The 19,640-nt window shown below is 34.5% G+C and overlaps 1 protein-coding gene across 4 annotated transcripts; it reads right to left on the reverse strand.

The window, feature by feature from the left end:
* Window positions 1–1,984: 1,984 nt before the first annotated feature.
* On the reverse strand, window positions 1,985–15,153 carry LOC120003748 (putative recombination initiation defects 3). 4 transcript variants are annotated; one of them, XM_038852820.1, is made up of 12 exons: window positions 14,965–15,153; window positions 13,613–13,754; window positions 12,077–12,230; window positions 11,775–11,909; window positions 11,130–11,182; window positions 10,853–11,047; window positions 10,664–10,714; window positions 10,534–10,583; window positions 9,747–9,900; window positions 3,796–3,877; window positions 3,161–3,272; window positions 1,985–2,287 (listed from the first exon to the last, which is right to left on the reverse strand). In XM_038852820.1, exons 1-11 carry the CDS (start codon window positions 15,027–15,029, stop codon window positions 3,163–3,165), a joined length of 1,191 nt encoding a protein of 396 aa, XP_038708748.1. In that variant the 5' UTR covers window positions 15,030–15,153; the 3' UTR covers window positions 1,985–2,287; window positions 3,161–3,162. The 4 variants fall into 4 exon arrangements, with proteins under 4 accessions (XP_038708748.1, XP_038708746.1, XP_038708747.1 ...); XM_038852818.1 differs by having other exon boundaries at window positions 10,853–11,050; XM_038852819.1 differs by having other exon boundaries at window positions 11,775–11,912.
* Between the last annotated feature and the right edge of the window lie 4,487 nt (window positions 15,154–19,640).

Below are 19,640 nucleotides of genomic sequence, written 5' to 3' on the forward strand. Positions count from 1 at the left end.
TAAGTTCGGAGAGAACCAAATAGAGGCTATTGCCAAGTGGTCGAAGAGTTTAACTTGTAGATACCCCAATTAAAAAGGTATATCCCATCCAACCCGACTACCCAAAATTAATTGTTTGATGTATTTCCCTAGTATCAAGAGAAATGTATGAGTTGTAAATCATTGAAATTAGAGACCCTATTATGTCCTCAATCCCTAATAAGACAAGTTTATTCTAAAATAAACTAAAGCATTGTTCACTAACCAAATATTTTAACACAGTAATCTAATCCTTTCCTAGGAAAAAATGATAAACAAGGAGCTTTTCAGTAGGTTATTGGAGTTGTCCTTGTGGGGAGCACTTGGAAAAATCACAAGCCTTATGAAAGAAGGATGATTAAAGAATGGTGGACTTGGCACCACTTAGTGGTTAGAGAGGCCCCCCATATCTTTATGCATAATTCCTTGCTTCAATTTCTAAGATCACAATAATGGATTGTAATCCAAGAAAAGAACATGGAAATTGTAGTGATGGTCAGATGGCAGGCACGCGTTGGCTTTACAGAGGCTGTAATAGACCAAGAAAGATATCTCGAAATCCTATAAAATAATATAAAACAACTTGGATATTTCTCAATAGGGCAGGAGAAGGTCCGAAGCAGCGAAGTGAAACCAAAGACGAGTAATGTGCACTCATCCTAGTTTCAACTCAGCCGTTCAGCAAATTTCTTTGGAGGCATCCCCATAGTCCGAATGTCTTATAATTGCTTGGTACGTGTGAGACAGAGGACTCACATACCTGAGGTTTCTCATGTAGAACGGGATCCAATGTGATCGTGTCTTGGATGAGTTTCTCGTTAAAAAAAAAAAAGTAATGGGCTTCGCGTGGCACAATTAGAGAATAGGCCAATTTAAGCTATCTCAAAATTTGAAAACCAGATAACTTTATTTGTGATACTAATATGCAAGGAGAAGATGACTCGGTACATGAGTATACATATAGACTTATTAGTTTGCCTTCCTTTTTTGCATATGAGATATAAGAGTCTGCAAATGATGAATGATGACCAGCACAGCTGCAGACTCTTAAGATTTTGTATGACTAAAGTGTCCATTGATGCGGCTGTTTTGACGCTCAAAACCGAGATGGAGAAGATCTTCTTTCCTTCCAAATAAGTGATGACTTAGAAGGCCTGGTTATTGAACATGATTAGGGTGGTGGGGTGAAACCATGGTGGAGGTGTCACTATCCTTTGAGATATCTTCTTCATACGTATATCTCGGTCCATGAGATTTCAAAACCTCCTGAGACACAATCTCCACTTTCCAAGAGTGCTGTTAATCCCATCAATTTCATCCTTTGTCCCATAGAGGCACACACACAGACAGAAGAAAACACACACCAGCAGCTCACAGGAGACTTTAACCACATCAAGAGAGCACACACACAGAAGAAGAAAACACACACACCCAAGGGAAAGAAAACATAGGTCTTCAGCCCCAAACCCCTCTGCTCACAAGAGACTTTTAAAACCACAACAAAAACACACCCACACAGAAGAAAAGACACACCCACCCAAGAGGGCGAAAACAGAAGGTCTTCAACCCAAAACCCAGACTTTAACCTCAAAAAGATAGTGTACTCACAAAAGAAGAAAACACGCACACACAAGGGGAAGAAGACATAAGGACTTCAACCCCAATCCCAATTGCTCACAGGAGACTTTTAACCACAACAAAAATACACACACAGAAGAAGAAAGCACACACACCCAAGGGGGGAGAAAACATAAGGGCTTCAGCCCAAAACCCAGCAGCTCACATGGGACTTTTTTTTTTTTTTTTTTTTGGTCATATTTTTATCTTTTATCAGAATCCAGTATTTTGGATTTTGGATTTGGGGACTGTCCCTTTTCCTCTGTTTAGGCCATCACCTGAGATGTCCTTTTGTTTTCTCTTTATTTTGTTTTAATATATCGTGGTTTATCAAAAAAAAAAAATATGCAAGGACATAAATTTTGAGGGTCATGACATGCCAATGCCATATACTAGTATGAAGCATCACCCTTCACAAATACACACTACTCAATACTCATACTGCGGCAACACATTAAAAACTAGTTTGAACATCCATATATGCAAAGTTCAGTGTTACAAATTCCCCTTAAGAGGGGAACCTCTAAGAATTGAAAATCTATGTGATAGGCAAAAGAGGTTAAAATTCTTTTTTAATCTCACTCACTATTGTCAGTAATGAACATCTGTAGGACTGCAACGAAGAAATCGTTAAAGGATGCTTGTCTTTCATCTGCATAAGAATAAGCACACAAATATGAATTTAACAGCATCCAATGCATACAATAAGTAAACGATTTCATAGACTGTTATGCGGAAATATTCAACTTCCTCTCTCTTTTTCTTGTCAATGCATTTTGAATAAAGAAAAAATGCACTTTGAATATCTGTTTCACATAATAAGATTATTATGAAGGTAGAAAGCTATAGATTTACTTTTAAAGATAGCCATGGTACATTTTTAATCAGTACATATACATACGGTTATGGAAAAACAACTGTAAAAATCACATGCTCAATGCCACCAAACTTTAATGAACACAACTGTGTTGTGGAATGAACATCCCAAAAGCAATATCAAATTTCTCCACAAGTGATTGTAGTACTCCAGGATAAACACCATGATTTTTCAAAGCCAAATTAGTCCTTTTGCCAGATGCCAAATTCAAAAGGCTAATTTTCAAGAAATAAGAAAGAAATAGATACCTTTATTATATCAGAAATTCTATTCAATAACTCATGAACACCATATTATTACTCATTCTAATTCATCAATTTTCCAGGTTTTATTTCATCAGGAATAAAATTTACCATAATGGATTGCACAAAGAGCACGGATAAAAATTTACAAACATTTGTAAACTTGAAAAATATATTGCATGCTCGAATGGATAGCGAGGGCAAAGATAATTTTCAAGGACCCACTAGACACAGTAAGAAATCAGACTATCTCTTCAATTGCAGTGACAATGTGATTAAAAAAAAAATTATCTGAAAGCATCCTAAATGAGTCAATTCTTCCCGGACACCATAGTATTTTTAAGCTCTACACATTCTGCATGGTACGAAGTATAAAACAAGGAAAATATAAGAAGTGCAACTTTACCTTCAATTAATAATTATAGGATTACAGTCCTTTCTCCTTTGCCTTCTTGCTCTTCTCAAAATCCTTCCAGTCTCTAGCTTTGCTTTTTCCTCATTCAGATATTCTTCAATGTCTTCCTCAAGAAATAAGTAGCTTTTAGAGAAATGATTGAAAATCATGGAATGGTCAACTTTTCATCCATTTGGACTAAATTCATAAAAGAAAATGGTATTTTCTTCTCTCTTACAGGATTGATATCATATTCAAAAAATTGTTGTTATTTTTCCACAATAGCAATGCTTCCTATGGAAACAAGGAGAATGCATTACTTATCTTAAAACAACCCTACATAGGAGCCATTAAAACTTACTCCTTTTCACTTCCAACAAGAATAACCTAGGGTGCAATTTTATCTCTCCATTTTTAGAAGGCTGGCTGGCAGGTTCATCCAACAAGACAAGTACTTAGAAATGTTTTTTTCCGATTAAAAGAAAAAAGTAAGTAGAAATGTTATAAATTTTAAAATAAATGTCAGAGGTAAATCATCAGAAGCATTAGGTCTACCAGCCATGGAAACTATTCAAAGAATTTCAAAGAATGACATATGAGCAACGATAATAAAAAGCACAAGTTTGCTTTCACCAAATAGTATTTACCTGCTTTCTTCTCATCAAGCAAACATGAAAAACCTCCATCAACATCTTCATCTGAATCGATGATAACTCGACATTCTCTTTCCTGCATTATGGATTTCCTTTAGAATGAGCCATGCCAAAACTATTGTGTGTGCTCTCCAAATGGTCAAGAGAAAACTTTGGATGAAATACATGGCATAGATCAATTTGCACTGATCAAATGCAATTATTAAGCAAATTTAAAAAGTTGCACACCCTATTTTATACTGTTGCTCAGATATACAAAGATAGATGATGTGGGGTTTATGACCCGCTAAAAGTATAGCGATTCCAAACCCAAATTATACTCGCAAGTGCACGAATCAATTGTAGTACAGAAGTGGCAAATACGAGTGTCGTACCCACAGGGACTGAATATAAAATATCTGCAATTCCAACTCTTTGTAATTATCAATGGAAACAAAATAAATAAGGATTAACACAAATAAACAAACACTAGGGATCCGATTTCACCAACTCTATTGTATTTAAATTATTTAGCCGACAATTATCATTTCATTCATGCATGTCAAAGATCAAGTCCCCTAATTTATGTAATAGTCATGGGCATCTGACTTACCACGCCTATTCTTAATTGCAACCAACCATGGGCATTTGGATTGGCTAAGACAATCAAGAATGCATTAGGATTTATGGTAACTTATGTAGTGATCACAAAGATCCTAGCATATGGCATTTATGTCTAGGTAACTCCGGTATTAATTGCAAGAAGCTTGTCTCAAATTGGACATGGGCATTTGCCTCAATTTGCATCATGGTAATCAAACCTAGATGGTAGCTAAGCATCAAGATTTAATTATCAATAAAGAATAGCTAATTAACACTTGACATAGCATAAATAAACTAACAATTAATCAAACCAAATTTATTTAGATACAATAGAGTGGATCCATCATCACCCTAGTAAGAGGATTAGTTCCTCATACTAGGTTTACAAAACCAACAATTAATCTCACAAAATTCTAGAAAGAATATGTGAGAGAATTGTTGTAAAATAGAAAATAAAAACTCAAGAACTCACTCTCTAATTCTTCTTCTCCTTTTGCCTCTTTCTCTCCTCCTTCAATGTTGTTTTCCTTTTCTTTCATTTAGCTCTCTATTTATAGGAAATTAGGAGCTATCCATCCATTGAATGACCAACCATGACAAAATAAGTGGAGTCACCATCATTGCATTTAAGTGGAATCACCATCAATCACCATCATTGCATTTAAGTGGAGTCATCAACATTGCATTTAAGTGGAGTCACCACCATTGAATGTCCAATTTGTACTATAATGATGGTGATGCATGGAATGATGTCAAATGATTTTGACAAATCATATGGTGGGCTTTCAAATGATAATCAAGAAATTGATCAAGATGGTAATGGACACAAGCATATGGGCTCTTCATGAAATGAGCTAGCAAATGTTGAACATTGGTTGGTATGAATTGGGCCTGAAAATATAAAAATAAATACAAAGTGAGTGAAAAATGATATTTGCATTTTAGTGGAGTAATAATCACTTTAAGCCCTAATTATGTGACAAATGTCTTAATAATTCATTATTAAAAGTGTATATTTTTGGCACTTATCACAACCCCCAACCAGCTTATTGCTAGCCCCTAGCAATTCAAGCGTTCGGAAAATTCATATCACATATGTGAATAATCTAATTATCTCTTTAGTATGAATATATTTAAGAATCCACCAACCACTATCACTTAAACAAATCATTCTGACTAAATCTCATATCACCCATTCTGTCTTAGCGTGATGTGTAGTGCGTAGCGAATTAAACATAAATATGTGGCTTTAATGTAATATTAACACAAACACTGCAATATCACAAGAATCATCAGACTCAATGAATAATTAATATCAAGGGATTTTATTTATTGATTTTTTTCTTTTTTTTATATAATATTTTTATGTGACTTGTGCAATGCTCAGTCTCATTAAGCTTTCTAAATGACCCTTGTAACAAGCGTTCAACCAATGACTCCCAATCCAGTTGGCTCAGGGCATTAGGTGTAAAGACACCCCAACGGGTTTAATAACTTGAGTCAAAAAGGCTACAAAACTTCGCTTGTCACATGGGTTAATGTCTTGATTTTTCTACCTTTTTACGCGAACACTCACTGCTTACTGAGGCAAGAGGCCCGGTTACTCAGCAGAAAAACTTATAAACACTCCCATTTATTTATACTTGTTTTTTTTGTTTTTTTTTTTTTGTTTTTTTTTTTTTTGTTTTTTTTTTTTTTTAAATATGAATATATACATGTATCCCAAGATATTAATATTCAAAGAATTCTAAATCAACTCAAGAAAATCACAATGTTCATAATTAATCTTAAATATCATACCCCACAAATATGTAATTCTGTGCAATTGATCCAATTATTAAATAGAATAGGTGAGACAAAACTAAAGTCAGAAAAAATCCACAAGTGATTATGGGTTTTCAACTCAAATTGTTATCCACACTTCAGAAATATTCAAACCAATTCAGAAATATGATACAAATATGACTTCCAAATCAAAATTTATTTTATTTTATTTTATTTTATTTTATATTTTATTTTTTTTAGCAATCATTAAATAGAATAGATATTTAACAAACAAACGGTTCTAAGACTCAATATTCCCAAAGCACCGCAAACAAACGGAATTTGTCTCAACACCAGGATCCTTGAGACTGGATGCTAGGTTACTATCAACTTAACTAAAGAGATGTACCCCGTAGCAAGGGCAAAAGGCTAACAAGGCCTTACAATAGGTTGTCATTCTCTAAGAGTTTCTGGTCGGCTCAATGGAACCCAAGCCAAGGTCAACAGTCCTTTGTATCTCCACTTTGGGGCTTTACAATTATGGACATTTCGTCCAGTCCATGCTTAGGACTCCCAAATACCTTATCGGTGGTTGTTTCCTGGACAAACTACTAATTACTTAGCTGGTTGAGTTGGCATCCTTCCAAGAGATCAACTACAAGTGTTTCAAGCTTGCACCTAAGGTAGCACAGCACTTGCCTCCTCTAGCTACAATTTTTTTTTTTTTTTTTATCAAACCAGTTCCTCCCCCACTTAAAATCTTGCATTGTCCTCAATGGGAAAAGAAGAAAAAAAAATAAAAAAAATATGAAAAATACATATGGAAAGCTACGGTTCAGAGAAATACAACCTGACACAACAAATTTCTGGCCGTTGGATTGCCATGTTTTTACTTTCGTATCATATCCATGAGTGCAGCCAACATGTGCTCCAGCCTGTGTTGTCCATCCTCTAGTGTTTGTAGCCCCATCTCTAGCCGGGCTATCGCTGCTCATTTCCATGCTCGAGGAAGACTTCAGTTTTTTTTTTTGTTTTTTGTTTTTTTTTTTTTTTTGCAACTAGATAATATTAAAAAAAATAAAAATAAAAATAAAAATAAAAAGATGAAAAAGAAATATGGGTTGCCTCCCATAAGCGCTGTATTTATTGTCTGGGCAAGACAGAATGTTCCCAACACTCAATTATCTGGATCTAGGAGAGTAATGTATGGGCAAGACGAAGTGTTCGCACCAGCTGCATTGTAATGAAAATTCAACCTTTTTATTGCCCAGAATGCTTTATGCTCTAGCTCCACAGGAAGATGGCCAGCCTTGTCAAAAATCAAACGATATGGAGATATGCCAATTATAGTTTTATATACAGTGCGATATGCCCAAAAAGCATCATTAAATTTTATACTCCAATCAGTTCTTTTGATATTCACAGTCTGCTCCAAAATTCGTTCAATTTCACCATGAGAAATATCAACTGGGCAGATTGCCGAGTCAACCATTAGAGAATGATGGTGGAAAGACCAAAATGAATTTTTTATATTTTATATTTTTAAAATTTTTTTTTTTATTTTTTATGCAAGGTGAACCTGCAAATTTTTTTTAAATTTTTTTTTTCAACAAAATTAAAAGAGTTAATATACACAAAATAAAAAAATTAATATAAAAGACAATAAAATGGGGCGTAAAGGCCAACCATAAGTATTAACAGAAATAAAAAGTTATATTAGGTGGCTCAGCCGACCATATAAGTATATATATATACAAAGGTGGGGCAATGTAAAGCCAACCACAAATATAAATAATACTGTATAAATAAATAAATGAATAAATGTTAGTAAGTTAGTAAGTGTTAGTGACAGTTATTATAAACAGATATAGGCGGTAGCAGTAGAACCAGCCAATAATATATAGTTAGATGGGGCGGTAAAGCCATCCACAAAAAAAAATAAAAAAAATAAAAAATGAAAAACCTTCCATTAAGGAGGTGTAGTATACTAATGTTAATATATATACATATATACATATATACAAGAGTTAGATAACAATATATTAAATCAATCCCCGGCAACGGCGCCAAAAACTTGATGTGGGGTTTATGACCCGCTAAAAGTATAGCGATTCCAAACCCAAATTATACTCGCAAGTGCACGAATCAATTGTAGTACAGAAGTGGCAAATACGAGTGTCGTACCCACAGGGACTGAATATAAAATATCTGCAATTCCAACTCTTTGTAATTATCAATGGAAACAAAATAAATAAGGATTAACACAAATAAACAAACACTAGGGATCCGATTTCACCAACTCTATTGTATTTAAATTATTTAGCCGACAATTATCATTTCATTCATGCATGTCAAAGATCAAGTCCCCTAATTTATGTAATAGTCATGGGCATCTGACTTACCACGCCTATTCTTAATTGCAACCAACCATGGGCATTTGGATTGGCTAAGACAATCAAGAATGCATTAGGATTTATGGTAACTTATGTAGTGATCACAAAGATCCTAGCATATGGCATTTATGTCTAGGTAACTCCGGTATTAATTGCAAGAAGCTTGTCTCAAATTGGACATGGGCATTTGCCTCAATTTGCATCATGGTAATCAAACCTAGATGGTAGCTAAGCATCAAGATTTAATTATCAATAAAGAATAGCTAATTAACACTTGACATAGCATAAATAAACTAACAATTAATCAAACCAAATTTATTTAGATACAATAGAGTGGATCCATCATCACCCTAGTAAGAGGATTAGTTCCTCATACTAGGTTTACAAAACCAACAATTAATCTCACAAAATTCTAGAAAGAATATGTGAGAGAATTGTTGTAAAATAGAAAATAAAAACTCAAGAACTCACTCTCTAATTCTTCTTCTCCTTTTGCCTCTTTCTCTCCTCCTTCAATGTTGTTTTCCTTTTCTTTCATTTAGCTCTCTATTTATAGGAAATTAGGAGCTATCCATCCATTGAATGACCAACCATGACAAAATAAGTGGAGTCACCATCATTGCATTTAAGTGGAATCACCATCAATCACCATCATTGCATTTAAGTGGAGTCATCAACATTGCATTTAAGTGGAGTCACCACCATTGAATGTCCAATTTGTACTATAATGATGGTGATGCATGGAATGATGTCAAATGATTTTGACAAATCATATGGTGGGCTTTCAAATGATAATCAAGAAATTGATCAAGATGGTAATGGACACAAGCATATGGGCTCTTCATGAAATGAGCTAGCAAATGTTGAACATTGGTTGGTATGAATTGGGCCTGAAAATATAAAAATAAATACAAAGTGAGTGAAAAATGATATTTGCATTTTAGTGGAGTAATAATCACTTTAAGCCCTAATTATGTGACAAATGTCTTAATAATTCATTATTAAAAGTGTATATTTTTGGCACTTATCAATAGACCAAGTCTGAAGAATAACAAGTGATTCAGGCAAAGAAAAAAAGGAGGTAACATAAATCATGGAAACTATGAAGTATGAACTATTTTTTTAATCAAAACAACAAAAAAGATAACAGAAAGAGTGGAAACTATGGAAATGAAATCTAACAGAAACAATAGAAACTATGACTACCTGTTTGATGAGAGAAGTTCCCTTCCTTTTGTGCTCATCATGTGACACCTTCTCCTTGATGGTAGCTTTTCCTGGCTTTACTGATTTGCAACCTCTCATCTCTACTCTTGGAGCTTTATTTTCTTGCGCACAAACTTTTTGAGGTGCGAGTGGACTGGAATCAAGAAAAAGACACATTTCTCAAAAGACATATATTAAAAATTTACCAAAAGAACCAACATATTTGCTGAGCAATAACAATATCAAGGATTATGAAGGAATCAATATAAATGCTCTGATGGGCAACAAAGTTGAGGCCAAGGCTGCCACTATATGATACTAAATAAAGGATACCAATATATTACCATTACTTGTCCTACGGCAGAAAAATCTTCGTAATATGTAAAAGTTACAGACAGACAAGCCATTTGTCATTTCAAGCAGTACAACAAGAAGTAAGTGCTACACTACAACAATTGTAGCAATCTTATTACGTGGTAGTTATACAACACGAATAGCAACTAGCACTGGACATATTTCCATAAAATTTAGATTTAAATGCTTGGATCTCATCTACTGCTCCTTCAAGAGCCACATACGTTAACAACAGCTATGCTTACAGTCTTTTCATACCTCCCATGAAGCTCTTCTCTGAAAAAGAAGAAGAAGAAGAAGAAAAGAAATCTTGAAATAAATTTTTATAAACCTATGGATGTAACATAAAAGATTTACGAGATTGTGAGAGTAAACAAAACCTAATTAGTTACCGAGTACAAACAATGACTATGAAATGGTCAATTGTACGTACTTTCTGATGGACTGTGGCTTCCGCGGTGGAGTGATACAGGAGGCATTATCCTGAAAAGCACATGACTCTACAAATACATGACTCTACAACAATACATAACTAGTACAATCCATTGAAAAGAGACCAGCACCTTTGGTGGAAGAACAGTTGCTGCAGGATTCTTCAGGCTGCATGCCACTGCCTGCAAATAATTAAATAATGAACAAAAGGGCCGCTAATAAGATGATTAGCATTGAAGAAATAAAGCAGAAAGTTCAGTTCAATCACTGAGAAGAACTGGATGTAGGCTTCTTCCTTGTTTATTTAACATTATACATGCCTGTATTTTTTTGTTGAAATAGTTGCAGAGCACAGTTTGTAATTTTAGATGAGAAGCTCCTATTTGCTCTGGAAAAGCCGAAAGCGGCAATAAAATTTTCTGTAACTTGGCCTGATGGATATCCTTGCTCAGTTGATCTGATACAGATTTGAAGCCCTCTTCAAGGCTAGCTTTGATATCTTCTCGTCCCCTGTTCTGCTATATCATAAGTCAACTTGTGTGCAGAAGTTTTCTATTCATTAACCACTACAATTGCATAGCTTCATGGGGTTATTACCATTAGCTGCAAGGAGGTGTCATGAAGCAGCAGCTTCTGTCGAATGCTTTCCACTGATGGAAAATTAACATGCAAACAAATCATTCAAATGCGGTCTTCTAAAGTTATATCTTGCATACAAACAAGTAAAAAAAAGGTTAAACAATTCCCGTGCACAAATCTCCCACAGTGAGAGGGGTTGGGATAGGAAGGATGTATGCGGATCTTACCCCCCACATAATATGTGTAGAGCCTAGAGACTCTTTCCAGGAATAGAACTTGTGACCTCTAGGTTGCACTCCTACAACTCTACAATTGGGCTCATGTTTGCCAGTATGTCACATACAAACATGAAAGTAAAATCTTCAATGGCACTAACTAGTTTCAATTTAGCTTTTTTCTTATGAAAGAGACCATTAAACAATTAGAGAGAGAGAGAGCAGCTAATCTGTAGGGTATGACAAGATGGAGCCTCTTATTAGTTTTAGTTTTTAATGTGCTATGTAACTGAACTTTATCATCTCCAATTCCAGAAAGCATGCAGATGTACTGTTTCTCAAAAATTATTCCATGGTCCCATATCAGAGTATTATAAATATAATAGTTAAGCCACATATTTTCTCTTCATCTACTACTTTCCAAAGTATTAGGAATCTGATAACTCACTCTCTAGCAATACTTCTTTTGTTCCCCTATTTACTTGTATGATGTCACCCTGAACAGAGTCCAAGATCATTCCAAACCTGTTTAACGAAGTTTCTATCATTCCAATCCGATGTTCAAGTTCTTCACTTATTTGACCTGCTGAGGAGAATTGAAATTCAGAACCAAATGTATGACTTGTTTAAGCAAAAAAAGCACTTAAAAAGACCTTTAGGAGTTTCCCTAGAGTAGGAGAACTGAACCAATTTTTTTTTATTTCATACTTGGAAGCAACTGATGCATTCGCCAATAAGGAGTAATCTTACATTTATTATCTTGAACAGAAGCAGGATTCCATTTACGTATCAGACTGTTGGAAGATCTCAAGCTAGGAATTTGACTCTCTTCTCGTGCATAGTTTATGGGAACCAAGCAAGAATTCTTCTTCACCGAGTTCTCTCGTTCTTGAGAACCAAATCTCTGCAAGGATAACATGAATGAAATTAAGGGAACCCATGATATATATAGCATGGCATATTATGTGCAATAAGAATTTACTAACTCAGACAATTCAAAAGTCCATAAATAACAATTTCATTCCAGATGATAATTATGAAATTGGAAAAACAATACGTTTTCTTTTGCATAAGTGTACTTATGGCACAAAATGAGAGAGAGATCACTTGAGAATTCTCCTGTCAGGCTCTCACATCAGAATATCTAAGTCATGATTCATTATATAACTTCACATTTTGGGAAATACAAAAGACCCTTAGTGAGATAGAAAAGAGAAAAACGTCAAAATACGTATCATACCCAATGCAAACAACATTTAAAACCTAAACTTAATCCTAAGCTCAACAAGGCACAACACAATAAAAGGAACTATTGTGGAGCATTTCTAAGAGCTGACAAACAAAAGTTATCCACTTCCACGTACAGCTTATACAGGCTCGACTGACCACCTTTATCATTTACTTCACCCCATAGTTAAAGATAAAAAAAAAAAGGTAAGCAATTCTTGTGTACAAGACTCCCACATAGGGCGGGTCGACGACTCGACGTGCAAGATGTACACAGACCTTACCTCCACATAATATTGTGGGGTTTTCTGGAATTGAACTTATGACCTCTAGGTTGCACCCCTGCAACTCTATCACTGAGCCATATTTATAAATTAAAAAAAAAAAGAAAAAAAAAGGAATGGACTGAGGTTGACCTACTGTGTATTTGGTTGTTTATGGAAATATATCAGATATCTAAAACAAAGAATGAGACAAATTCCAAGAAGATTGACCAGAAATGAACTTTAAAAATAAAAAAAAATAAATAAAAAAGCAAGATGTCTGTTACATGGGACGTGGCAATCATTTTAATTTCACCAATAATGGCGGTCTTCAGAGGGGCTGGCATCAAAAGATTTCAGACCTTTTAACCAGATGCGAATTAAATTCACATTATGCTAACTAAGTGAGAGAGAATTTTCTGATGAATAGAAAAAGAGTACTGCAAGATCAAAGTGCTTTAGTCTCCAATTCCCCACAGCTTATTTTCAAAAATTCAAGGACTACTTTCAAACTAAACAATAAATAGGAAACGGGAATGAGCAATGGATCCGCACAAACTTCATTCTCTTCAACGACTGCAACAATCAATATAACAACAAGACCTTTCACTGACTGGAAATTTCAAAAAGTTCTGAGACAACAAACTTAGCGGAGATTGTACAGGTATGGATAATTGGATACTCAACTGAAATTTTCTTTGTATTCAGAAAGCAGATCAATGAACGATAAAAAAAAATGAAATCCTTCGTTTTCCTATTTAACTCCTCAAATTTCAAAGAGGACATGTGACTCCACCTGATCAAGTGTCAGAGTGTCATCGAGTGAGTTTTGAGAGAATATCCCATGCTGAGATGATAGTCCCTGTGAAAATGATTGCTGCAAAGGTTGGGAACGAAGCTGTGATGCTTGTGGTCCTGTTGGTATAGCATTAGGTTTCCTTCAAAGCAAACGGTGTAAGTCAAGAAAAAGAAGCAAAGAACTATCGGTAAAAAGTAGGTAAACAACAACCGTGCACAAGCTCCCGCAGTGGGAGTAATTGGGAACATGCAAGATATAGACAGATCTTATCCCCACATAAAGAAATGTGGAAATGAATATATGACCTCTAGGTTGAAGCTCTGCAACTCTATCATTAGGTCACATGTTCACATGTAAAGTACTATCGGTAAAAGAATATATAATAATTACAATGTTTACAAAATAAATTGTGGACTCAATATCTCCTGTTATCTCGCATTTTCCAGCAAGAACAAAGTGTCTTGATGCAATGGCATCAGTAGAATTTAAACTTTCTGCTTCTAAGATCCCACAAAAAATAATTTCAGAAGGCGAACGCAAAGTCTAAGATATTATTATTTCTAGAGCAAGCAACAAGCAAACTGGAGCCTAATGTGATTGAACTGAAAGCATTTATCTATTTAAGGAAGCACAAGTGAAGAACAATGTAGAACTTAGAAAAACAGAGGAAGAACAAGAGAAAAAGGAAGAGAAAGGAAAGGAAAATTGTATTATCTATCATTTTTTCAGAAATCAAACTCAAATCAAGGTAAACAGTTAATTATAAATCAGCAGAGCAATTTGACTCTTATAATAAAAGGACTACAAATGCACAAGTTCTTGAAATGAGTCAGCGACTGAAAGTGTTTCAAGTCTTTAGGATCACCAGAGAGTTAAGAAACAGATATGAAGACAAATCAAGCAGAGAACATGCCAAAATCAAAAGAAATTTTCATTTTCCTGTTTGATCTCGCTTTTCAGGTACACAATAATAATGAAACAACAGCAGTTCCGAATTTCTATTCCATAAATTGAAAACAAACTAAAAACTGAACATAAGAAATAGTTCTGAATCAAGGAAAATGGACTTTTTCTGCAAAAACTGATATCTAAAATTAGAAACGTTGAATATCTCTACTCCTCTTACAATTATCTCGGCAAACAAACAGATCTTCTTTGGTAATCAAATGCATACGACTCCATAAAATAGTAACAAAAACAACTGAAACTTCTGAAATGAAAAACGAATTGAACATTCGCTTCTTCTCCTAGTTCACGGAGCTTAACGGCACAAAACTCATTGATTTCATCTAGTTTTCCCGAATTTTCTAGGGAAAACAAAATAGAGCTAGAAATGAAGAGAATCAAACCTCGATTGAGGAGGAAAGACCGAGATAGAACTGAGATCGCAGGCTTTGTTGAGCTTCATCTTCATTTGAGCAAAACCGAAAGGTCTCTAGTCCCGCGAGAGGCAAAGCGAATCCCTAATCGAGAGATCCAAACCTTAGAATAGGTTACTCGGACGAGTTGGCTTGTTATTTGGAATGATTAATCTGAATTTCCATATAATTTCAAAACCAAAGAGCTCAGTTGCAAGGCATGGCGTGAAGGGACTCCCGGAGTTCTCGAGTTCGGGTCGGGTCGGGTCGGGTCGGGTCGGATGAGTTATATTAGGTTCATTACTTTATTCAGGGATGGGTTGGATGGCAACAAATCCATGCTATTTTCAATTATGAAATATCAAAATTATTTTCATTTAAGTATTGTGTACTAAAACCATTTTAAAACCAATATCATTTAAACTTTTAAAATCGAAATCATTACATAAGTGTTTATCACCGAATACCCATTATCATTTAATTACTTTTTATTTTTATTTTTTCATAAATGATTGGATAACATTTTTTTTAATTTTAAAATTTCTAGAGAATCATTGGCAGATCAAAATATTTATTTTAATTTTTAGATTACTTGGTCTTTCAAAACAAATAAATAAAGGTCAAAATAATTTGGAGGAAGGGTTTAAGTGGGATTTGTTGAAGATTTTAATTTTTATTCGTTTGAATTTTATGATAACAAAACGAAGATGAGTATGACCATTTTAATTTTATCTTTCCAAACTCTTATTAATTATCTCATATTAAGTATATTCTTACTAGGATGCCATCCAATCTGTATCCTAATTAATTGTTGACTTCAACCTTGTTTGAGTCTATTCCGTAATTTCTCTGAAAAAATAAAAAAAAGAAAAGAGAGTTTATTCCATGATAAACTCATAAAAAGGTACATCAAACTAGCCTAACATTCCATGTGTTTTGTTTTACTTTATGTATTTCTTTAGTTTGCCCAGATTTAACAAGTGACAGTGTTATTCGGGTACATGGTATTACTTGGATCTTGTCCAATGTTAATTCGGTGTGTTGTTCTTCAGTTTTATAATTCCTCTGGTAGTAAAACCAGTCAAATATATGGGAAGTAGTCAAGTAGAGAATCAGCACACACAGAGAATTGACATTTGGCTACCCAATGAAAATATTTAAGGACTTGTACATCGGTCAACATTTATTGTCTTCATAGGCAATCGCATCGACGAAGACTGAAGACTTTATTAGTTGATTTGTTGTCCCATAACATTAGGAACCAAGAAAAGAAAAGTTTTTGTCTCTTAGCTTTATGGGAAGTATAAGTTGAATGTAGATGGGGCTATTTTTATGGGTTCAGATGAGGTTGGTGCAGGAGCAGTCCTTAGAAACCAATGTGGGGACCCCATTTTGTGATTGTCTGAGAGAATGCATGGGAGAGTTGATCCGACGTTCGCTGAACTGTTAGCAGTCACATGCTCTCTTAGATGTCTGTTGAATGAGGGTCATCGTGGCTTTTGTTTGGAGATTGATTCAACTAATGTGGTGGAGATTCTAATGGCGGATGATTACCTAGACTCTAGGCTTGGTCATTTTGCTATAGAGGCGAAGTCTCTCTTAGAACGGTTGGGGATTACACAATGTCAGCATGTACCACGAGAATGTAACTCTGTAGCTCATTTGTTAGCTCGTTTAGCTAAGAATGGTAGTAGGAAAACAATTTGGAGGCATGGTTGTCCTCATGAGGCTGTTTCCTTGGTTGACAAGGAGCGCCCCATTGATGTATCTGTGGAGTTGAGTTAATGAACTTTCTTCTCAAAAAAAAAAAAAGTAAATCTCCAAATCTAAAGTCAAAAAAATAATGTAATAATTCAGCTAATCTAAAGTAAAAAAAAAGAAAATAATGTACTAGTCAAAAAACATAAAATGGTGTTGTTTCAATTTAATAAAATTGAAAAAATCCCCAAAAAAAAAGTATTGTTTTATGTTTTTTGGTTAGTCCATGACAGTCAAATGGATGGAGAGACCAACCGTGACACGAAAATAAAGCACAATGACGTAAATCTTTCAAATTCAAAAGGAGTAGGTGCATGTCGAAATGACCTCAACCACATGCGTTGTCCATGACATTTGGCCATTAGATTTTCATAAAAGTCATTATTAAAAAAATCCACTTGAGAACTCTTTTGGAGATTTCGGGTATTAGTTAAAATTAATTTTTATTTATCTATAAAATAAAAAATTAATTTAAGTTTTAAAAATATTATAATTTTATTTTAATTTATAAACTAAAAAGTTAATTTAAATTTTAAAAAATCTGATTGTCTTTATTTAAAAAGTATAAAGTCAATTTAACATCAGTTCAATACTGATCAAATTAACCAATTTCAACAGATATTTGATCAGCCCAGCAAAACCTGTTATTCTAAATTGATTCATACCGATAAAATATCCGATACCCAACTTAACCGATTGAACCGATACATACCAACTGTTATTTAAAAGATTGCATTTACCCTAACTAATAATATTAGAGTCCATACAAAAGTCACCAATCTTTACCAACTTGTCTCTTCCAATGTCGTGAAGTGAGGTCCACAAGCACAAAATGTTATCACTTATCAATAGGAAATGTAATTGTGATCCCCCCCACTATGCCACTATCCATCAAAGTAGTGGAAGCATGTGTGAATAGCCGACCCGATTATATGTATCCACGTGGACACCACCCCTTTTGTTGCTTTAGCATTAATGCTGTATCCACACGGAAAGTCGAAACTCTTGTGTGCGGTGAGGTCCACGATTGCCAAACCACGTGTCAACACTTCATTGGTGAAAATCCGAATACATTTCCTCTCTCCAATTATTTTATTCGGCGACAGCTATCTTATCTGTACGGCCTATACGGACCTTTTTAACCGACTAAACCGGTAAACCTCTAACCTTTGAAAGGAAACCAAAATGTTATCCCACGCTCTTTCTCTGCGTGTTGGTAAAATCAGCAGTACCCCAACTCCATTATATGATTTTGTTTTTTATTACTAAAAATAACACTTCTTGATCAATCATGCAAATTTAATAATTTCAGAATAATATAAAACCTGATTGGGTCATCCACTATATAGCTGACTAGTTGCCATGCAAATTTACTAAAAAGTAATCGGTAATAAATAAATAATGGATAATACTTGAGACTCCTAAAAAGCTAAAAAGTGACCATAAAAGATCCCATTTAATATAGAGTGTTGGATGTAAAGTGAGCACTACATGTGTGTTTTTAATCAATGATTATTTTAATGCCACATAGATTTGGGAGACTTTTGAGGGTCTCTAGCATTATCCATAAATAATGATGATGTTCAAAATTATTATCAATTTCGAGTACGTCACAGGAGATAGGACCGAAGACAAGAAGTCAGGAATATCCTTGTTTGTAGCAAGGGGTGATCTGCACAAGAAAACACGTGATTTATGGGCGGCCTCAAGGGTGTGCTCACGGATTGCTCCGATAATCAAGTAAGTAAACAGTCAAAAGGAGGAGTGCTTGTAGCTTCTCACTCAAATTGCTATTAATTATGTTGTAATACATAGAATTGGAATGTTGGTACCTGTAGTTGGGGGTCCCATTTTATATGAGTCATAAGGGTTATAGTTTTTGAAGGAGTGGATCTCCTCTCCTTGATATTCAACGAGATCATAGGAGGGTGGATCCTATCTTGATACATTTCCTTAGTAGAATTGGTTCTCTTGTGGACTCTTGGTCGTTTGCGGACTCTTGGTCATCTGATGAGTTCTTAGGTTACCAAGATGCCGAGTATGGTGTTCGATCATCTACCAAGGGTGACTCTTTGATCATACTGAGGAACTCTCCTCCGCCATTCATGGATACTTGCTCTGTATTGAGTGTTAAGAGACGTGGTGGATTTTGAGGAGAGGTCATTTTGTTATCATCAAATATCTATATAATTATTAAATTAATGAAATATTTATATGACATGTAATTAAAATGTAAGTAATTTTCTCAAAAAAAAAATGTAAGTACTTACCTCACCTCAAATAAGAAAGCACATTATTTGAATGTCAAAATAGAGTATTAAATATAAGAAGGTGTGTTTGATAGAGCGTTCCCAATGAAACCAATGACCCAAAAAAGGCCAATAGTTCAGCTGGCAAATTAGAAACTTTTAGTATTTCTTTTAACTTGTGTTTATTTTATCTTGTTTTATTATATTATAATTAAATTGAAATGTATTTTATATAAAAATTGATTTTAATAATAAATATAATATAATATTTGCAGTTTATGATTATCCTCTAAATATTTCACCGAACATCTCATAATTTATTTTACAATTTTTATCTCATAATTTTTAAGTTAATTTTCAAAATTAATAAAACCGCTCTAGTAAAAGGGCGATTTTTAAAAAAGAGAAAACAAATTAATGTATTTTATCTTAAAACCGTACCTGAAAACTACCGTCCACCGGCATCTTCATCGTACTGTCCTTTCGTACAATGAACTCCATCTCCACGCGCAGTCATTGGCGAGTCGATTCCACTCGCAACCACTGGAAAAAGAAAGTCCAGTTCAACAACAGTTATCAACACCGCGTTTTCTTCATGTCCTCCCTCATTGACAAGAAAATAATTATTTATTTCCATCTTTCTTTTCCTCTCTATCTGCA

This window comes from Tripterygium wilfordii, chromosome 8, assembly GCF_013401445.1.
Source record: "Tripterygium wilfordii isolate XIE 37 chromosome 8, ASM1340144v1, whole genome shotgun sequence".
Taxonomy (NCBI): domain Eukaryota; kingdom Viridiplantae; phylum Streptophyta; class Magnoliopsida; order Celastrales; family Celastraceae; genus Tripterygium; species Tripterygium wilfordii.